Below are 20,694 nucleotides of genomic sequence, written 5' to 3'. Positions count from 1 at the left end.
TTTTAAAAAGGAATAAAAAAAACTCACACGTTTTCAACAGCGCGTGACATACACGGATCAGCACCTAAGCTGATCACGAGTCACAAAAGCACTCGAGCAATTGTCGTACACTCGCTACTTTAAAACGCGTGATCACTTTTGTCTCATTACTCTGACTAGATTCAAACTTTTATTTCGTCATCAAAACTTTATTAGTTGCTTACCTTTTTTATTTTCCACTCTCATCTGAAATTAGTAATTTAATTTTTGCTTTTTTCCAAACGTTTAAATTAGTACTAGTAAACATCAATATCAAATTTCTAATCTTTTCCATATAAAGTTATTTCTCAACCGTATAGCAGCAACTTACAAAAAACGTTAAAATGTTCTTCCATCTTGTGCATGAACTTGTAGTCTTTGATGGTTATTAAAATAGAAACACTAATATCTTCTACAATACACTAAATAAAAGAATTACGAAAGATGACACTGAAAACAGAGCATCTTACTCTCTTTTTTAGACCTATCTCAGTACCTATTTTGAGTATTAATTCTCTGTCAACACAAATATTTTAATCTTAACAATTAAAGTAGATGATAATTGGTCTAAATATGAAGAAATTAACCAATTTTCAAACCAAGTTAATGACTTTGAGGCATTTGTCCCACTATAGTCTATAGCCGCAGACACAAAAGGACACTTCCGTAATTTCAACCGATGCTCCTTATAATATTTGGCGTCGAATAAATTCAAATAGATTACAAAAGCTGTAATGAGAGAGTTTTTAAGTTCTTGTGAAGGCAAATGATCCAATCTTCCCTTTTCTTCAACGATTTCTTCTTTTTCCCACGCGCTCACACACACTGCAAAAACCACAGAAACAGAGAAAGAGAAAGACAATTCAAACAAAAGCTTCGTTTTTTACCTTTCTGTTGATCGGCTTTTTGTTTTTCTGTAAAAAGCCATCTTTTGTGTTTGATCCTTTCTCCTTTTTTTTTTTTTACCTGATAAAACAACTTTTTTCCTCTGCATTTTTTCGTGACCCTTAACATTTTAAATATCTTGTGGCCGGTCCAAAAAGTTCTTTATGCAAAGGTTTCTTCTTTCTTTATAAGATAAACAAAAGTTGAAGAAACCAAAAAAAACACTTCTTGTTGAGAAAAGTTTTTTTGAGATGAGAGCGGAATTGATTACTATACAGCAAACGCTGACGCCGGAAGCAGCGACGGTTCTTAACCAGTCGATTGCGGAAGCGACACGTCGTAACCATGGCCACACGACACCGTTACACGTGGCAGCTACTCTCTTATCTTCTTCCTCTGGTTATCTCCGACAAGCTTGTATCAAATCTCACCCAAACTCTTCTCACCCACTTCAGTGTCGAGCTCTTGAGCTCTGTTTCAGCGTTGCCCTCGAACGTCTCCCTACAACTACTATAACCACCACTACTTCATCGTCTTCTTCTTCTCCGTCGCAAACGCAAGAACCGCTTCTTTCAAACGCTTTAACCGCGGCTTTAAAACGTGCTCAAGCTCATCAACGACGTGGTTGTCCTGAGCAACAGCAACAACCGCTTTTGGCCGTGAAAGTGGAGCTTGAACAGCTTATTATGTCGATTCTTGATGACCCGAGTGTGAGTCGGGTCATGCGAGAAGCTAGCTTCTCTAGCCCCGCCGTGAAATCAGCGATCGAACAGTCGTTGATTGGTAACTCTGTTTCTAGTTCGAGACAAACCGGGTCACCCGGAATTATTAACCCGTCTGCAATTGGGTTCGGTTATCGATCCGTACCGGCTCCGGTTAACCGGAATCTTTATCTTAATCCCCGGTTACAACAACACGGCGTTGGTATGCAAAGTGGGATGATGATACAGAGGACGGATGAAGCGAAACGGGTCATTGAGATAATGATCCGAACCCGGAAACGTAACCCGGTTCTCGTCGGCGATTCAGAGCCTCAAATTCTGGTGAAAGAGATTCTAGAGAAGATCGAGAACGGCGAATTCTCCGACGGACCGCTTCGTAATTTTCAGGTGATTCGTTTAGAGAAAGAGTTAGTTTCACAATTAGCGACGAGGTTTGGTGAAATCTCCGGTTTGGTGGAGACTAGGATCGGTGGTGGAGGCGTTGTTCTTGATCTCGGAGATTTGAAATGGTTAGTGGAACATCCGGCGGCGAACGGCGGAGCTGTGGTGGAGATGAGGAAGCTTCTGGAGAGATTCAAAGGGAGGTTATGTTTCATTGGTACAGCTACTTGTGAGACTTATCTACGATGTCAAGTTTATTATCCATCAATGGAGAATGATTGGGATCTTCAAGCTATTCCGATCGCCGCCAAATCATCTCTTCCGGCGATATTCCCAAGGTTAGTTCTTTATTCAAATTGAAGTTTGGATTTTTGACAAGGTTTCAGTTTTTCTGATTAGTTTTTGTTTTGATTAGACTTGGGAGCAATAACAACAACAATAACAATCACAACGCTATGTTATTAAGCAACAACATCATTTCTATTGAATCGATATCTCCGACGAGAAGCTTTCAGATTCCGACGGGTAAAATGAGCTGTTGCTCTCGGTGTTTGCAGAGTTATGAAAACGACGTAGCTAAGGTGGAAAAAGATTTAACCGGAGATAACCGGTCGGGTTTGCCACAGTGGTTGCAGAACGCTAAAGCTAAGGATGATGGTGACAAGAAACTGGTAAGTAATTTGACAAATTAGTTTCCAAGAGATATTAAGAAAAGAGAGTGAGAATTGAATCTTTATTATTTTTTGTGTAGACGAAAGATCAACAGATTGTGGAGTTGCAAAAGAAATGGAACGAATTATGTTTGCGTTTACATCCGAATCAGTCTGTGTCTGAAAGAATGGCTCCTTCTACGTTGTATATGATGAAATCAAACTCAAGATCGGAAATAACTCCACCAGGGAGTCCGGTTGGGACAGATTTGGTTCTTGGACGGCCCAGCAGAGGTTTATCCTCACCCGAGAAGAAGACCAGAGAAGCGCGTTTCGGAAAGCTAGGAGATTCATTCGATATCGATTTATTCAAGAAGCTGCTAAAAGGCTTAGCGAAAAGTGTTTGGTGGCAGCACGATGCAGCGTCTTCTGTAGCAGCAGCGATTACAGAATGCAAACACGGTAATGGGAAATCGAAGGGGGATATATGGTTGATGTTCACAGGTCCAGACAGAGCCGGGAAGAGCAGAATGGCATCTGCGTTGTCGGATCTTGTATCGGGAAGCCAACCGATAACCATCAGCCTCGGTTCTGGTTCTAGGACAGATGATGGTTTAAACATCCGTGGCCAAACAGCGTTGGACAGATTCGCAGAGGTGGTTAGGAGAAATCCTTTTGCAGTTATTGTTTTGGAAGACATTGATGAAGCAGATATATTGCTACGTAACAACGTGAAGCTAGCGATGGAACGAGGGCGAATCTGTGATTCGTATGGGCGCGAGGTTAGTCTAGGGAACGTCATTATAATCCTTACCGTAAATTCATCGCTCGGTTCAGCGGAAAATGTTGCTTCTATCGATGAAACGAGACTAGAGTCTCTGGTGAACAAAAGATGGCAGTTAAGGCTCTCTGTTTGCAACAGCAGCAAAACCCGAAAACGAAAACCGAATTGGCTTTATAGCGACAATGACCAAACAAAACAGAGGAAAGAGATCTGTTTCGACTTGAACGAAGCAGCCGAATTCGATTCATCAAGCGATGTAACAGTGGAGCACGATCAAGAAGATAATGGCAACCTCGTTCACAAGCTAGTAGCTTTAGTAGATGATGCTATACTCTTTAGACCGGTTGATTTTGATTCGATCAAGGGCAAAACCGCGGAATCTTTAAAGAAACGTTTCTCTAACGGTCTCGCGGATGGGTTAAAGGTGGAGATTGAAGACAATGCTTTGGAGAGAATCGCCGGTGCAATTTGGCTAAGTAAGATTAGCTTAGAGGAATGGATTGAAGAAGCAATGGGTTCGAGCTTGAATAGCGTGAAATCTCGAGCTTCTTCTTCCGAAGATTCTGTGATTAGGATTGAGCTTGAAGATGATTTAAATGATCGAATCTCCGGAGGGTATCTTCCGAGTAGTATCAGGACGGTGGTCGTTTGAGTTTTTCTTCTTTCTTTCCTTTTTTCCCGGTGAGGGGTAGATTCGTAATTATGAGAATTGGTGAGGGTAAAGATGTAAATATTATGATGACTCCCAACCGTCTTTTTGGCGGGGTGGGAAAGAGTTCGGTAAAACATTTAAAAACAGTAAAAAAAAACGTTTATTATTAAAATCAACGGCTGAGAATATACAGGCTTATATATGAAAGAAAGTAGAAAGTTAGATACTACTTCCACAAAAAGAAATGGAGGAATCTCAAGATATTAAAATGTTGAAAAATATGAGCACAAAATTAATTAAAAATAGAGGTTTTCATTGGGGACAATGGATATTTTTTTTTAATTCAAGGTTACATTTGATTATTCTTTCGTATGTTTCTTCTTGGTGTTTTGTGGAATATATTATAGTCTCTTAGCAGATCGAATTTTATGGAAAACTGTATAATAAGTTTTGTAATATTCAGGAGACATTAATTTCAGTAGAAAGTTGTGTACTTTTTAAATATTAGGTGGGTTCGGCTAGTATGTGGTTTGTCTTTATTTCACCTTTTTAGAATGAAAGCAGCAAATCCAACCACTCCCATGGACCCAATATTTATTAAATAAAATCCTGCGACAATATCAGACTAATAATTAATAACTCATAGCTTTTTTTTATACATTTATATGACATTTTTGGTGGAATTTTGTAGCTAATGGTTTAATATCATTCGAGATAAGTTGGAGTAAAGCGAATATTCGTGCTAAATCAAAGTAGTGATTAGTGATATTAATACAAGGAAGATTGATAATGATTTTTTTAACCAAAAAAAAGGTTGATAATGTTTCTTACTTGATAGCCAATTCAAGGAACCTCGTGCATGTTTATATTCGTTATTTTGTATAGTTCCGGTGGAGCTGTTCCACTATATGATGTTTCTAATCACTTTATTCGTATACAACAAATCACATGGTGTGGTCTTAGTTATAATAATTTTTAGCATGAAAGAAAATTCTACTCTTAGCTCATTCTTCCGTTTTTGGGTCAACACTCAACAGCTAATATTCTCTAAACCACCATAGTTTTTAGAATTTAGGATTTATATATTGTTTTGCCCAAAAAAAAAAAGGGATTTATATTTTATATATTGTATAATCTGCTCTCTTTCTAAAGTATAAATCAACAACATAATAATGTTATGCACATTTAGTCACGTTTTTAATTGATCTACGCCATCTATAGCTACCAATTTTGTTTTGTCCACTGTTATCGGATCTTGAATAGTGTATTGACGTCTAGATACTCAAGTTTTTTTGTATAGTTTATATGCTTTAAATTAGGATATTTGGGATTTAATTTCACTGGAAATTAGTCGTCGTTGAGTGTCAATTTGGTCAATACGCGATTTAGAGAAATCTGAGTTCAAAACAAAGTTGAAAACTACCAAACCGGTTTGACCAAAACATGTTCCAAAATTCAAAATGTAAAGCGATCGGACCACACGTAGTGATCGGTCCTTTTGTGCTCTTGGGGTCATACTTTGAATTTATCATTTATGATGATGACCATTGATTCAAAGCTTCAGCCTACAAACCGGTCAACTACCGATAATAAATTTAAACCCAACTAAGAGTATGATAACAAGAAACGACTACGACACTTGATCATATCTAGTGATCTAAATTACATGACGCGATGGCTTTTCAAGTTCAATTTAGACTGCTAGATCGAATTAGAATAAATTACATCTACAAGCTAATCATATGTCACCACGAACTACGTTTTACCCTTTTTTCAGTCTAGCGAATTTCTTTAATAGCTAATATGAAGAAAGGAGTAGTCACATCCTCTTTCGTATATGTAAGTTGATTCATATGTATTGGACATTAATATCTAAATCTACCACTTAACAACTACATGCATGCCTAGTGAATTCACATGGTCCATATGCCTATATATATTTTATTGTATTAGCTATATATAGTAAATCTAAATCTAATTGATGAAACACAATTTTCGACACAGTAAAAATTTTCGAGATCTTATTAGAAGTCTTTATTTGTTTGCAAGTCTCCTAGACGACTTATTAAGTAAACAAAAAATTTTTGATATATATTTTGAATTACTCAAACAAGTTGTTGCAGTAGTCGTGTTGTATTTTTGGCTTTTACAGGTCATATAACTCCGGTTCCCTGCTAGACACTTGAAGACAAAGCCTCCAAAACTGCCTTTTATTTCCTTCGTGTCTTTAGATATTACATACGATATAGTAATATTTTATGAGTGGAAGATAAGACTGAAGTTTTGTGGTACTTAGTTATATACATAACTAAAAGCATATCCAATAGTTTTCGAATATTAAAATATGGATTTGTTTGAAATAAAGCAGAGGTCATAACCTAATTATTGACAAAAAATAATGAAAATTGAAGAGGATATAGTTTAATATTATATTTGAAATAAAGGATTTTTGCCAAAGAGAAGCACTAGAACAAGGAGAAGACAAACCAAAACATGCCTTTATATCATTCAATTATTTAGTTATGTATATGGACCTTATGGCCTCTCTCTATCTTTTTAGTGGATTTGCATTATGTCTTCTCACTTAGTTAAATAGTTTTTCTTAGTTAAATATATCATCTGCCAAAAGTGAGAAAGATTAAGCCATTAGACACTATAGTAGTTGAAAATTCTTAAATATTAAATTAGATTCAATTTATCTCACAGAAAGATTCATCATACACCATGCCAATACTTGATCTTGAAGTGACAAAAAGAAACTCATTATAACACCAATGTGAGGGTGTAATTGAATAGCCTTCAAGTGGAAAATAAAATAATGTAGCAAATGCTGAAACTTTACTCAAAGACCTATGTCCTATTTAATATATTTTCTAGTCTTTTCTCTTTTAATCTATATATAATAGCAATCTAATAAATACTATTTGCACATCAGAACGGTTGCGTCTTTTTATCGCAACATTTCGTTTAAATCGGTTAATTTTTACGGTTATGTCTTTTTATTGAATTTTCTCTTTGAATTATTTACGGTTATATTTGTTCAATTACAGTCGTATCTTTTCAGTTTACAGTTATATCTTTATAGTTGCATTTATTCATTTAAAGTTACGTCTTTCTATTATATAATTTCATTGCATTTTTTGTATAGTTAGTAATACTACGAAGTTTTTTTACATCAACCATTAGACTACATATCAAATTAGTTTTATTAACCAAAATAACAACCTCAATAAATGCATTTTGCAATTCTGAACGGTTGTGTTTCTTTACCGTAACTTTTCGTTAAAATATTCATGGTTATTTTTTCGGGTGTGTTTTTTTATCGCAACTCTTCATTAAAATATTGACAGTTATTTTTTGGTTGTATTTTTTTATTGCAACTTTCCGTTAAAATATTGGTTGTTACTTTATTCGTTTGTGTCTTTTTATCGCAGCTTTCCGTTAAAATATTGACGGTTATTTTTTCTCGGTTGTGTCTTTTTATCTCAACTCTTCGTTAAAATATTGATGGTTAATTTTTTAGTTGACGGTTATTTTTCGGTTGTGTCTTTTTCTCGCAACTTTTCGTTAAAATATTAACGGTTACTTTTTTCGTTGACGGTTATTTTTTGGTTGTATTTTTTTCTCGCAACTTTCCGTTAAAATATTGACGGTTACTTTTTTCGTTTCTGTTTTTTTATCATAACTTTTTGTTAAAATATTGACGATATTTTTTCCTCGTCTTTTTATCGCAATTTTTTGCTAAAACATTGACAGTTATTTTTTCTCGGTTGTATCTTTTTATCGCAACTCTTCGTTAAAATATTGACAGTTAATTTTTTCGTTGACAGTTATTTTTTCGGTTGTGTCTTTTTATCGTAACTTTCCGTTAAAATATTGACGGTCATTTTTTTTGTGTCTATCTATCGCAACTTTCCATTCAAAGTTTGACGGTTATTTTTTTTCGGTTGTGTCTTTTTATCGCAACTCTTCGTTAAAATATTGACGGTTCTTTTTTGTTGACGATTATTTTTTTGGTTGTGTTTTTTTATCGCAACTTTCCGTTAAAATATTAGCATTACTTTTCTCTTTGTGTCTTTTTATCGCAACTTTTTGTTAAAATAATAACGGTTATTTTTTCTCGGTTGTATATTTTTGTCCTAGCTCTTTGTTAAAATATTTACGGTTACAATTTTTCATTGATGGTTATTTTTTCGGTTGTCTATTTTTATCATAACTTTCAGTTAAAATATTGACGGTTTCTTTTTTTTGGTTTTGTCTTTTTAACGTATCTTTCCGTTAAAATATCGACGGTTTCTTTTTCTCGGTTGTGTCTTTCTATCGCAAATTTCCGTTAAAATATTGACGGTTATTTTTTTCGGTTGTGTCTTTTTATCGCAACTCTTCATTAAAATATTGACGGTTATTTTTTTCCGTTTGTTTCTTTTTATCGCAATTTTTCGTTTAAATATTGACTATTATTTTTTCTCGGTTGTGTCTTTTTATCGCAACTCTTAGTTAAAATATTTACGGTTACATTTTTCGTTGACAGTTATTTTTTCTGATGTTTCTTTTTATCATAACTTTTCGTAAAAATGTTGACATTTACTTTTTTTATTGTGTCTTTTTATCGCAACTTTTCGTTAAAATATTGACGGTTATTTTTCTCGGTTGTGTTTTTTATCTCAACTTTCCGTTAAAATATCGACGGTTATTTTTTTCTCGGTTATATCTTTTTATCGCAACTCTTCGTTAAAATATTGACGGTTACTTTTTTTATTGACGGTTATTTTTCTGGTTGTGTTTTTATATTTTTTTGGTTTTGACCCGCTAGAATTTTTTCTCTCTATATTATAACTCTTCGTTAGTTATTTTGTCACTTATAAATGATTTTATATTCACAAAAAATGTTTCAAAAGTGTTTTTTTAATCATAATTTTTTTTTTTACATTTTTATTCATAAATTTTTTTAATATCTTTAGAAAATATTTACGATATAACTTTAAGACATAGTTAATTTTATATAATAATTCAATGATTTGAATATATTATTATAATAATTTAATACATAAACATAATAAAATATATTTGTTGAAAATGAGTTCCCCCGCGATATCGCGGGGTTCATAACCTAGTTATTGTAATTATAGGGCATGAAAAGGATGTGAAATTAAATCATTTACGAATACAAGTATGTATTAAATTATATTATAACTAAAAGGGGTCGCAGATCTCAACCTTACATGATTGAAACCTAATGTTGAATTTTAGCTTTTTAGAAAGGGGACATGAACTTAACTTCTCTAGTGAGCAACTACAAACTATAAGGTACAACTACTATGTCATCTCTTAACATATATATGCATGCATGTTTAAAAAGGCTTTTTCACATAATTAATAAACGATTTCAAGTATTAAATATATGTTAATATAATTATTGTTGTTGAAAACCGATGTTTTTATGCCATATATTGACATTATCATTGAATACCATAAATTTTATTTATATATTATTATATGGGACAAGAAATTTCTAGAAAATTTATAAAAAACTTTTTAAATCTACTAGAATCGATGATTACATTGAGCTGGTCCTGTGGCCACTCCGAAAAGATAACCCCAAATATGTATGTAATCCTTTAATTTAGATTATGATTCTTTATCAAGAAATATAGATTATGATTTGATCCGACATCCAGGTCAGTAGAGAAAGCAAGTAAACATTCTAACTTTTTCCCATGGACCAAACTCATCATTTGTATGATCTTTTATGTCCATAGATTAAGTGAGTCTATCTCTCTTAATATTCTTTAAAAAGAAACTTCTGTCGATAGCAATATGCAACATGCTCAAAGAAAATAAATAACCCCCTTTTTTTTCTTACCATCTTATCTCTCAATGTAACAGTAACCAGGACTGGACATATAGGGGCTTTGACGAATGGGCTTAGACATCCTTTTACTTCCGTGTTGGATCCATGAATTTGCAAGGTTCTTTTAAGTTAGCAGTAGGTTTGACTGTGATTTGTACGTAATCCACTTCAAGTTCCTCATATTTACATTTAGAGGATCTAAAAACGAGTTCTTTAATAGTACAACAAAACAAAATTTCCAAGCTTATATTACAAAGATGTTTTAGTGTACAAAATCAAAACCCGCCTTGAGTTTCTTTCTTTGTCTCCCAAAGGACCAGGAAACTTAATCTGTAGTGTTCTTGTCATACAAATCTCCTGTGAAATAAAGTCAGCTTCTTTTCCTGGTTATAAATCAGTCAATCATCATGCTCAGCAGAGAAATCAGGCTCTTCAGGTTTCTTAAACCGAGGCAATTCGACATCCTTAACTCTTTGAGCTGCAACACCGCGTCTTGTATTAGCTGCAAAACGCGATGCCAAAACCATAACTCCAAGGTTCATCTTTGTTCTAGGACTCTCCTCAACACACTCTTCTTCTTCTTCTTCTACTTCTTCTCCTACTTCTCCTTCTTCATTTTCCATTGATTCAATCGCAGTGAGGTTATTCTCCATAACTCTTCTCTTGTACCTGCGCCAAGCCGCTTGTATGAAGCAAGCAGCCCAAGTTCTCCAATGGTGAGAGTAGAATCTGAAAGTATGTTGAAGCTTCTTGCTGTGTAACCGCCTAAACTGATTTGCAACAAACTTCAAATCTTCAGCTCGAAGAGCGAATGCTTCGACTTCAACTAAAGCCCTAACTGTTCTTGTAGAAGACGGTAAATTCAAGGTTGATTTTGGAAGCAAAGCCCAAGAAAGAAGCTCTTCCCCACAGAAATCTCCAGGTCTTAGTATTATCGAGTTGAAGAAACCGGTTCTGCCTCCATTGGTTGTGGAACTCTCCAGTCTACCTCTGATGATGAAGAGCATCTCTGAGATCAAGTCACCTTCACGTACAAGGTAAGTCCCTTCGGTACACAGACAAGAAACCAGGCGCTCACATATCGCATCAAGTAACTGATCATCCATTTGAGAGAAAAATGGGACCTGCATGATTCACGATAGTAGTTAGCCTAATATGTCTCTTTTGGATAATAATTTTCTAAAAGTTGAACCATTTGTAGGATAAACAAATCAATAGAAAAACTTACTCTTCTAACAAGGTCTAAACATAGGTGACGTTGAATATCACGGCGAAGATCAGTGGGTAAGCTTTGCAGGAGAACCTCTTCATCGACTCCTCTTGTTGCAAGCCACTTATACTGCTCATATCGCCTCACACGGTTTCTCAATTCTTCAGGAAGTTGGCGATGTCTCATCCACTCCTCCGTGTCTCTCTTCTTCAATCTCCATTCCTCAAGCCGTACAGTCAAAGATTGCAGATATGTCTAACAAACAAAAGGGAAAACCTAAGAAATATAAGAACAAAAGCAGAGACTTTTAAAAACTTATCTTAATACAGGAATTCATACCTGCATATTCCCAATGAGATGGGCAAAGAGGACAAGACCAAAGATTGCTATGAGAACAGCAAATGTGGTTTCGCCCATGAACATGGTCGTGGACAAATTCTGTCCATAAGAACTAGGATATGATAATAACAGGAAAAAAACATCAGATATTAAAACTTGTAATCAAAAAGGAGAGTAGTAATTGGTATCAAAGGCTACATTATGATGATCTCTGTAATTACCTAAGCTGCTGCAATCCCCACCACAAACAGTAGAAATATCTCTCGAAGAAGTTTGAAGACACAACTTTTTTCGTGATTGCGTTCCCGAATATCCCATACTTGAACTCGCCATTCCGTGCATCACAGAGTTTAAACACTTTTGTGACATTTGCCCAATTCATCTGATTGTCGTCATACATTGAATCACAGTCTAAGTAATATAGCTGACAATTAACTAGGCCACGTTCTCTGTCGCATCGTGATTTCCAGCACGATGTATATCTATCAACCGATAATATATACCACGCAGCACCAAGTACCTGTCCCAACAAAAACATTGTAGCTTTGATTATCATCGCAATAAGGAATGAAATGATGGACGAAGAAGGAATGGAATTCATACATGACTAGCTAGCATGTATAGCAACAGGTTATAAGCAGCTCCAGCCCACGCAGTCTTTGTAACCACTCCAGTCGCTTTGACGATTTGAGAACTTAACGGAATTATCAAATAGAACCTTGGGATGTATTGGAGGAGCACAATCAAAGCAATAGCATTGTTGTTATGATCAAACCGGTAACTTTTTGTGGTCGATATAACAAACCAGATAACTATTTGTGGAAGTGGTAACGTCGCAATGAGATCAATGATGAAGTCAGATTTAAGATACCTCCAAGCAATTGCCTTAGGATCCATCACCAGCTCACCTCTACCAAACACTCTAGTACTTGAATTAGGCGCAATGAAACCAGTCCTAAACTTAATGAAAATGTGCAGCAAGTAGAAAAGATCCGCAATTGTCCTGAAGAAGGTAACAAGGATGCTTAAACTCGTATCAGTCCTTGCGCAAGGATAATCTTTATCCCCTCCTATAGCTGGCACGAAGAAATACAACGGGTCGATGAAGAGAGCAACCATACACGAGACAATGAAGACCCAATTCCATTTCAAGACAATCTCACTTCCTGGATCAAGAATTGTCTTGTACCATGAGACTTTGGAAGATTTGGACTTGTTATTACTAGCTTTAGAAGCATCAGTGTATCTAAGTCTATTTCCAGGTAAGAGATTATCAGGTCTTAGTGCTGAAGGTAAAGAGAGCTTATAAGATTTGCTCATTGGATCATTCACTGCCCAAATAGCTTCTTTGCGTTCTTTCCCCTCTGAATAAAACCTACAAAGCAATACAAAACTTAAATCTGTAATCTGAACCCTAAATAGAGATTTTAAGTAAAACCCAGTACCCAAAATCGGAGCTTGAGTTTTGATTTAATAGAATTCCACATAAATCTAAAGCAAAGTCTAGATTTTTATTTCTGGGCAATCAAAGTTGAAGACTTTCCAGGAACGTAAATCTAAGGAAAACACAGAAACTGAAGATGAGAGAACTTACATAAGAAGCTTGTCCTTCCTTAACTCCATTAGAAGAAGCTCAAGCTCGAGTAAAAAAAAAAACCTTTTGATCTAAACAAACCAAAATTACGAACAGAAGTTTTTAAAAATCATTTCTTTGACTCGTGTCTCTGACACTCTCACTCTTACTCTCTCTCTAAATCTGAGAAAAATTGTTGGTTTTGTTTAATTCCTCCGGAGAGGATTGATTGAAGGAGGGAACCACTGAGTCACGGGGACGAGTCAGAGAGCGTACCTTCTTTGCTTTTTTTTTCACCTTTAAGAAAAGCAACTCGGAAGGATATTTGTTTTTTTTGGGAATATTTGAGCCATCGGTATAAGACAAGAAGTCAACACATTTGACTAAAAGTGACATAATTTAGCTAATCAAAGTCATTATTAGTTTACAATACTAATCACACTAATTAGACAAATGTTACGTCACAAAAAAAAAAAAATACTTTTCTCAGTCTTGTAGTCAGATCCAATCACAATCACTTATAAACTTTGAATCACACATTTAAAAACATACATGACACAACTTTAGAGGTGAAGCAGGTAAATCGAAATCACACTTGCTGAACTCTGTAAAACAGAGAGTTAAAAACATTGTTAAACAATTGGCATAATAATCAAACTTCAAACTATGTTGAATTCTACAGAAATTCATCATTCTCTTATTGGATCAAATTCAAACAGTGAAAAAAAAAGCTTTCAATTGTGGAGCTTTGTAAAAAAAAGACGCTGTACATGACTATTGATGAAAACCAAAATTGCTGCTAAACATGATCATAACGAAATTAAACACACTTACAAAACTAAATTTTCTTCACTGAATCAAATCTATAAACCCTATCCCTACAAATCGGACAAGTCGAGACTTTGATCAACCACAAGTCCACACACTTTCGGTGAAACACATGTCCGCATCGAGGCAGCTTCCGACACCACTGTCCTTGTCTGAATCCATCGATACAAACCACACAATCATCGCTTCCGTACTCTGTATTAGGCTCACAAAACTTGAATTGAGGAAGCCTCTTCACGCATCTTGGAGATAACCCATCTGAGTATTGGTGACGGCGATGACGACGGAGACGGTGGCGATAATTTCGTTGAAGAAACCAGTAGAAAGCGAAGAAGAAGGTGAAGCCGAGAGACGTGAGGATAAAGAGAAAGGCGGTTACAGCTACAGGGATCATAATTAGACCTATGAGGAAGTTAGAGAGAATCTTCGTCGGTAGATTATTCGTGTTCGCTTTTGGTGGCGGAGGAGACGGAGATGGCTCGCCGGAGTTTGAGCCATCGTAGGGAATATGTATCGACATCGGAAGATGGCGGCGGAGATTAAAAATCTTCTCTTTTATACGAATCAAACTCTAATCCTGTTTTCACGGGCTAGATAAAGGAGAGATTTTAAAGATCGAAATTTTTTTAATGGATTCAAAGTATGCTGTCTGATAGATATTTATATGCGGGAATATTCGGACATCTTTTTCTTTTTAACTAGTTTTTGGCCCTTATGAGAGGAGCTCATGACAGTCGTGAGAAAAGTCTGTTTTAAACCAAATTTCTGATTAAAAGTGATAAATTTAACTAGAAAGAAGAAGATTATTTAAGCGTATAAAAACACAAATACAGACACGTTTCCAAACAATGGGGTTCTAATAAATTATCTTACTAAATTTTATCATAATTCATACATAATGAGGTTTTGCGTTACAAAAAAAAAAAAAAAGACTAGAGGACTAGAGGAGAAAACAAAGGGCGAAACCAGACATCATTTAAGGATAAAGAAATGGTGATCACATTTCTGATCATAAAAAATTAGGGTTCAGTTTTGGTTCCAATTATTATCTCTGAGCTTCCTATCTGGTAATGCCGAGTGGGAAGTGATAAGGACAATCCGACAAGGGCAGCTTCCTCGGTAACACCATTCCTTATGTCACCCACCATACCTTTACATTCTGAAATTCTTTGCATCATTTTTAATATTATCTCGTTGTTTTATTCCGGTTCGTTTTGCGGTTATCTCCGTGGTTGAGATTGGTTTAGAATAATGTCTCCTTATCATGTTATTAGGCCCATTACTCTCGCCTACTAACCGGCTTATAGGTTGCAATTTTTTTTTTTTTTTTTATAGGTTGCAATTTTTATTGAATATATATATGTCCCATTGATAAAATAGTCCATAAATTGACTACATTTTAGGACATACAAAAGGGCCACAATATATCTTTACATGAACGTATTGGATCATATAACTCTTTTTTGTAAGAGTTTTTTCTTTTGATAAATTGTTTTGATGAGAGTGTTAACAGAAATTTATGTGGCAAATTTGATCATCGTAGTTGGTAAACGTTTTCTGGAGTACACTTGGCTGTAATTTGCTCTCACATGAGGTTATAGCAATGTTTCTAAACCTTTATAGTCAACACAGATAAGTAGAAATTAAATATTACAACTATACACACATGTTAAAATGGGAACAGTCAAAGAAATTTCAATGGCAAGCATTTAGATTACATGCATATTTAGAGTTAGTCATATAATACATCTGCTATATATATAGATATGTCGCATTTCAAATATAAACACTCTTATAATATAGATTTGAGAGAAAGAACAAAATAAACACGTATCATGAGTAAAAAGTTTTTGGTTTTTTCTACCGTTCTTGTTTTTCTCTTCTCTTTATCATATGCAACTCCCGGAATTACAACTTTCTACACAAGTTATACTCGTAAGAATACGTACTATTTTACATTCTATTTTTATGTTTTACTACCTAAATTATATACCAAATATAAGCAACAAACTTATCTAACTATAGGGAAATGTTATAAAATCATAACGACCACTTTTCTTTTATTTCGTGTTTGATAGCATCGGCATGTTACAGAGGTACGCAAGGAGTGATGATAGCTGCAGCAAGTGATCGATTATGGAACAATGGTCGAGTTTGTGGCAAAATGATCACAGTGAAATGCACCGGACCTCGTAACGCCGTGCCTCATCCTTGCACTGGGAAATCCATGACGGTCAAAATTGTTGACCATTGTCCCAGTAGCTGTGCTTCTACGCTCGATCTTTCCCGAGAAGCTTTTGCTCAGATCGCTAATCCTGTCGCTGGGATTATTAACATTGATTATATTCCGTAATCATTACTCCCTATCCTTATCACCTAGTATATTCTTTGTTAATTTAAAGAAGCAGGATTTTAATTATGAGATTGTTTATTTGTATTTCACGGCCTAAACGTCGATGAAGTTCTCAAGGAAAATGATGCTCAAGTCTAGAAAGTCCTAATGGAACATGTACACTACACACATCATGAGTTTTGTAATAGTTTCATAATTAAAGTTTTTAAAACGTTCAAAACTGTAAGAAGAAAAAAAAATCAAAATTTTGTAACAAATTAAAAACTTATATATTAAATTTACAAAATAATGCGATAGCATGTTGAACTTGTGGAATCGACTAACGATCAACTGACTAGGTCAAATGACAGGATCCAAAGTCCGGTTAGTTTTCACATTATTTTATAAATTTAATAATTAAAGTTTTTAAAGCGTTCAAAATCGTAAAAAAAAGAAAAGAAAAAAAAAACAAAATTTGAAAACAAAATAAAAACTTGTATATTAAATTTACAAAATAATGCAAAAATATGTTGAATTTGTGAAATCGGCTAACGATCAACTGACTAGGTCAAATGATAGGATCCAAAATCCGGTTAATTTTCACATTATTTTGTAAATTTAATAATTAAAGTTTTTAAAGCGTTCAAAACCGTAAAAAAAAAAAAAGTAAAAAAAAAGCAAAATTTTAAAACAAATTAAAAACCTGTATATTAAATTTACAAAATAATGCGAAAACATGTTGAACTTGAGGAATCGGCTAACGATCAACTGACTAGGTCAAATGACAGGATCCAAAGTTCGGTTAGTTTTCACATTATTTTGTAAATTTAATAATTAAAGTTTTCAAAGCGTTCAAAACCGTTTAAAAAAAAATCAAAATTTTTAAAACAAACTAAAAATTAGATCTTAAAACAAAAGTTTGATTTTTTTTTTTAAACCCGTGAGAAATTAGAAAAAAAAATTAAAAACCCTACTTCTTTTTAACGTAACGTAAATTGTTTTTAAAGCTATTAATATTCTTAATTAAAAAAAAAAGGGGCTCAAGAAATTGACCTTTTTTTATGGGCTGGAGTTATTATTGTTGGGCTTTGTAGGATAGCACCATCTCTAATCTCGCGGCAAAGCAATCCGATGATCAAAACTTGAATCCCTCAAACCTCTCATTGATCTTCCCTCTCTATCGTCATCTCCGTCTTCGTAGGTAACAACGACTAAACGAACATAACCTTATGATCCTTTTCCTCATCCTCCATCACGCTCATCTCTGATGAGGAAAAATCCATAGAATTCGAAGAAATCATAGATGAAATCGACGAGAATAGAGTTCAAGAAAGAAGAAATCGAATAAGAGAAACAAAAATTTAGAGAAATCACGTATGAACACTCTTATAACTCGTGTTTCTATTTTTTGTTTCTTTGTGGTTTCTGATGATGAAACTAAAAAGATTAGACATAGAGAAGAGAGGAAGCGCGAGAGACTATTTATAAACTCATCATCGACTGTGGTTTAGGATTCAGAGTTTCCTTTTTTTTTTTTTTTAATTCTTCTCTATTATTTCCTTTTTTTAATTCTTCTCTATTATTTCCTTTTTTTAATTCTTCTTGGTTGTTTCCTTTTTTTTCACTCATCTGTATTGTTTCCTTTTTTTTTTACTTGGGTTTGAGAAACAAACAAAATATACCATACTTAGTTTTCATATTTAAGTTCTATTTTGATCTGTTGTAGTTGGATCAAAAAGTTTCTTCTTATTCCTCTTGTACCCTCTCAATATCTCATATACCAAACAGTGGATTGCAAGTAAGAGTTTTGCCGAAATTAGCTTTGCTCTAACTTGGAGATTCATTTGAACATTCGAAATCAGGAGGTGTCAAAACGTATTACTGCGACTCTGGTTCTTCCAAAAAAGTATATCGAAGGTTCCATCTCAACAAACGTTAGAAATATCATCGCAACTCGATGAATTCTTCCTAGTTCCTATCTATAATATGTTTCAGAGACATGAACGACCTTGTAAAAACTAAAATGACAATATATGTTCACTACTGTATGCCGAACTACTAAAGCACTATTCAACAAAAACCTGAATCCATACTAAATCATGGCTACTTCGATAAAAATCCCTCTGGTTGTCAAAGAAAACCAACCCTGAAGTAAACCGAACAAACCCGAGACTAAATTACTAGATCTTTACATGAGTAAGAGGAAACATGGACTTGGAATTCAGATAACCAAGCTATCAAAACTGGAAACTTACAACAAAACTCTGCAGCAGACAAGAAGCTTCTATGATTGCATAAGAGTTCATAGGAACAGAAAAAAAGAAGAAGCTTATACTATATAATTTGAACCCCTTCAGTTAATATTTACACACAAAGAGAAGAAAAATACAGACTTCAATCAGGCAATGTATCTCTGCAGTTGTCCAGATTTGTTGTTTCTGCCTAAATGATCCGAAAACTGCAATCATGAACTGACCTTTTAACACTTCGGACCGCGTTTCCAAACTCGCTCATCGCGATAATCTACCACCTTTCACCTATCGTCTAGTCCCGTTCAATCTAAACTTCTCATCACATCCTGCAAAGTGTAACAACAAAAAGTTCTTAGCTCAAGAACACATGTAAAGATCAAAAGGGGAAAAGAGTAACACTAAAAACTTACGAGTAGGAAGGATCGGATAAACGTTGATTTTGATTTTGAGGGCGTCGATAACAGAAAGAACTTCCTCGTTTCCAGATGCCATAAAGAGTCTCAGAACTCTCTCATTCAATTTCCCAGCTTTCAATGTCCTCTTAACATCACAAAACAACAAAAGAATCAATTAGAAACAGCATCAACCATATGTAATGAAGCAAAACAACAACAAACTATCTCAAATAATCCACTAAACCAACCAGTGATTTAAGAACAGATAAGAGATATCAACAACACAAACAACTGTTCCTCACAAAGCATATAGAGTAGACTACGATTCTGGAACCCTAAAGCTTAAAACTTTCACTAAATATCAAAGGAAGATGACCTAAAAATCCCAACTTTACACTAATATCGAAAAACCCAGAACCAGAATCAAACCAAGTAATAGAAAAAGAGGATTGAGATTAGGGTTTTTACCGCGAAGAGGTCAAGGAGGATGTGATCAGGAAGATGTGAGAGATCGTTGATGCGAGAGAGGTTTAAGACGGCGGCGTTAACGGTGAGGGAGAGCAGAGACGGAGGAGGGTTTCTCATTCAATCAGTTTGAGAGAATTTGTTGCTCCAAAGATTGCTGAATTAAACGAAATTGCTTAAAGGCTCCGTCTTTGATTTTGTGTGTTCTATTGAATCCGCCGCCTTCTTTTTCGTCGCTATGGAATCTGAATTTTCCACGATCGAAATCTATACAGTGTCGGTCTCTAAGAGGACGTCTCCAGAAAAGGAAAAGTGCCAAAGGGCCAATCTTTCTTCTTCTCACTTTTTCTTTTCTTTTCGCGTTTGTCTAATAAACGCAAAACGCTGCGTTTGACTTACCATTTTATCACTAAGATTAGTGTGAAAAGTGTAAATATCCAAAATTATGTATCCAAATTAGCGTGATAAATCGGAAAGGAAGAAGTTCTGTTAGCAATGGTATCGACACTTCGATTGGCCGGCCGACTTTTGAATGCAACAAGTAGATGTTGTCGGTTTTTCTCAATGATCTCTAATTCTCTATCGTGATACTCTTCAGTCGAGGCCAACTTTGAGGGTTTTCCCGCGCATGTATCGATGCTTTAGAGTCACTCTCTAACTAAATTTGTTGAATGCATGCCGAAATGTTAGACACGACATCTTCCATGAAATTGCTATTATTTCAGCTGCAAGGCATAATGCAACCTAGGATATGGCTTGGTCTCAAAGACTCAAACCATTTGAGAGCTCATTTTACTTGCTTCACTTCTATTTATTCTATTGATTGATCCTAAGATAAAAATAGTTGAAAACTTAAGAGAAATTTATATATTTAAATATCAATCAATGTGATAAAGATGACATATTGACCATGACATGTAAGTTCAGTAGTGCGTTTGTGTTAATACTTAGTACTATTGTTATCTCGCCATAGGCCCATAACACATAGTACAATACTTGACAAGAATTAGAGAGATTGTGTTTCAGTGAACGGGCTCCCTAACGATGGGCCGAAACAAAGCCATAGATCTTTGTTTTCGTTAAAATGCTGATCTACTATACTCTCAAGCCCACTAATCTCTGGATTCGCGGACTTGATTATATTTTAGTTGAGTTTCTTAATATTTGTGAAAAGCATACTGATAGGACAATTACGGAACTATTAAAAGATAAGTATAATTGATGGCGACATAAATATTGTTGGAGCATACTGTAGTTTAAAATTATTGTGTCAGTCTAACGTATCAGTACCACAATGAGTTAATCAGCAAAGATACTAGAGAATTTTTATGTTTATAGATTTTCTTCAGTTTTGAGA

At 34.8% G+C, this 20,694-nt stretch overlaps 5 protein-coding genes across 5 annotated transcripts; 2 read left to right on the top strand and 3 right to left on the bottom strand.

Moving 5' to 3' along the window:
- The first annotated feature begins 718 nt into the window (after positions 1 to 718).
- Positions 719 to 4,268, top strand: LOC110226461 (protein SMAX1-LIKE 2). Its single transcript, XM_021018254.1, has 3 exons — positions 719 to 2,344; positions 2,422 to 2,677; positions 2,758 to 4,268. Exons 1-3 carry the CDS (start codon positions 1,155 to 1,157, stop codon positions 4,090 to 4,092), a joined length of 2,781 nt encoding a protein of 926 aa, XP_020873913.1. The 5' UTR covers positions 719 to 1,154; the 3' UTR covers positions 4,093 to 4,268.
- A 5,834-nt stretch (positions 4,269 to 10,102) lies between these two features.
- Positions 10,103 to 13,373, bottom strand: LOC9303425 (cyclic nucleotide-gated ion channel 17). Its single transcript, XM_021018711.1, has 6 exons — positions 13,087 to 13,373; positions 12,096 to 12,867; positions 11,714 to 12,012; positions 11,493 to 11,604; positions 11,172 to 11,408; positions 10,103 to 11,067 (listed from the first exon to the last, which is right to left on the bottom strand). Exons 1-6 carry the CDS (start codon positions 13,113 to 13,115, stop codon positions 10,342 to 10,344), a joined length of 2,175 nt encoding a protein of 724 aa, XP_020874370.1. The 5' UTR covers positions 13,116 to 13,373; the 3' UTR covers positions 10,103 to 10,341.
- A 312-nt stretch (positions 13,374 to 13,685) lies between these two features.
- LOC9305453 (RING-H2 finger protein ATL14) lies at positions 13,686 to 15,107 on the bottom strand. The gene has a single exon (XM_002867306.2). It carries the CDS (start codon positions 14,411 to 14,413, stop codon positions 13,904 to 13,906), a length of 510 nt encoding a protein of 169 aa, XP_002867352.1. The 5' UTR covers positions 14,414 to 15,107; the 3' UTR covers positions 13,686 to 13,903.
- Positions 15,108 to 15,582: 475 nt separating this feature from the next.
- Positions 15,583 to 16,571, top strand: LOC9303424 (putative EG45-like domain containing protein 1). Its single transcript, XM_002869335.2, has 2 exons — positions 15,583 to 15,828; positions 15,972 to 16,571. The coding sequence occupies exons 1-2, from the start codon at positions 15,729 to 15,731 to the stop codon at positions 16,244 to 16,246; spliced, it is 375 nt and encodes a 124-aa protein (XP_002869381.1). The 5' UTR covers positions 15,583 to 15,728; the 3' UTR covers positions 16,247 to 16,571.
- Positions 16,572 to 18,377: 1,806 nt separating this feature from the next.
- Positions 18,378 to 19,730, bottom strand: LOC9305452. The gene is made up of 3 exons (XM_021020012.1): positions 19,341 to 19,730; positions 18,888 to 19,017; positions 18,378 to 18,803 (listed from the first exon to the last, which is right to left on the bottom strand). The coding sequence occupies exons 1-3, from the start codon at positions 19,455 to 19,457 to the stop codon at positions 18,763 to 18,765; spliced, it is 288 nt and encodes a 95-aa protein (XP_020875671.1). The 5' UTR covers positions 19,458 to 19,730; the 3' UTR covers positions 18,378 to 18,762.
- Positions 19,731 to 20,694: the final 964 nt, after the last annotated feature.

This window comes from Arabidopsis lyrata, assembly GCF_000004255.2.
Source record: "Arabidopsis lyrata subsp. lyrata unplaced genomic scaffold ARALYscaffold_7, whole genome shotgun sequence".
In the NCBI taxonomy this organism is placed as follows: Eukaryota; Viridiplantae; Streptophyta; class Magnoliopsida; order Brassicales; family Brassicaceae; genus Arabidopsis; species Arabidopsis lyrata.
This window is presented reverse-complemented; position numbering and strand designations above follow the sequence as displayed.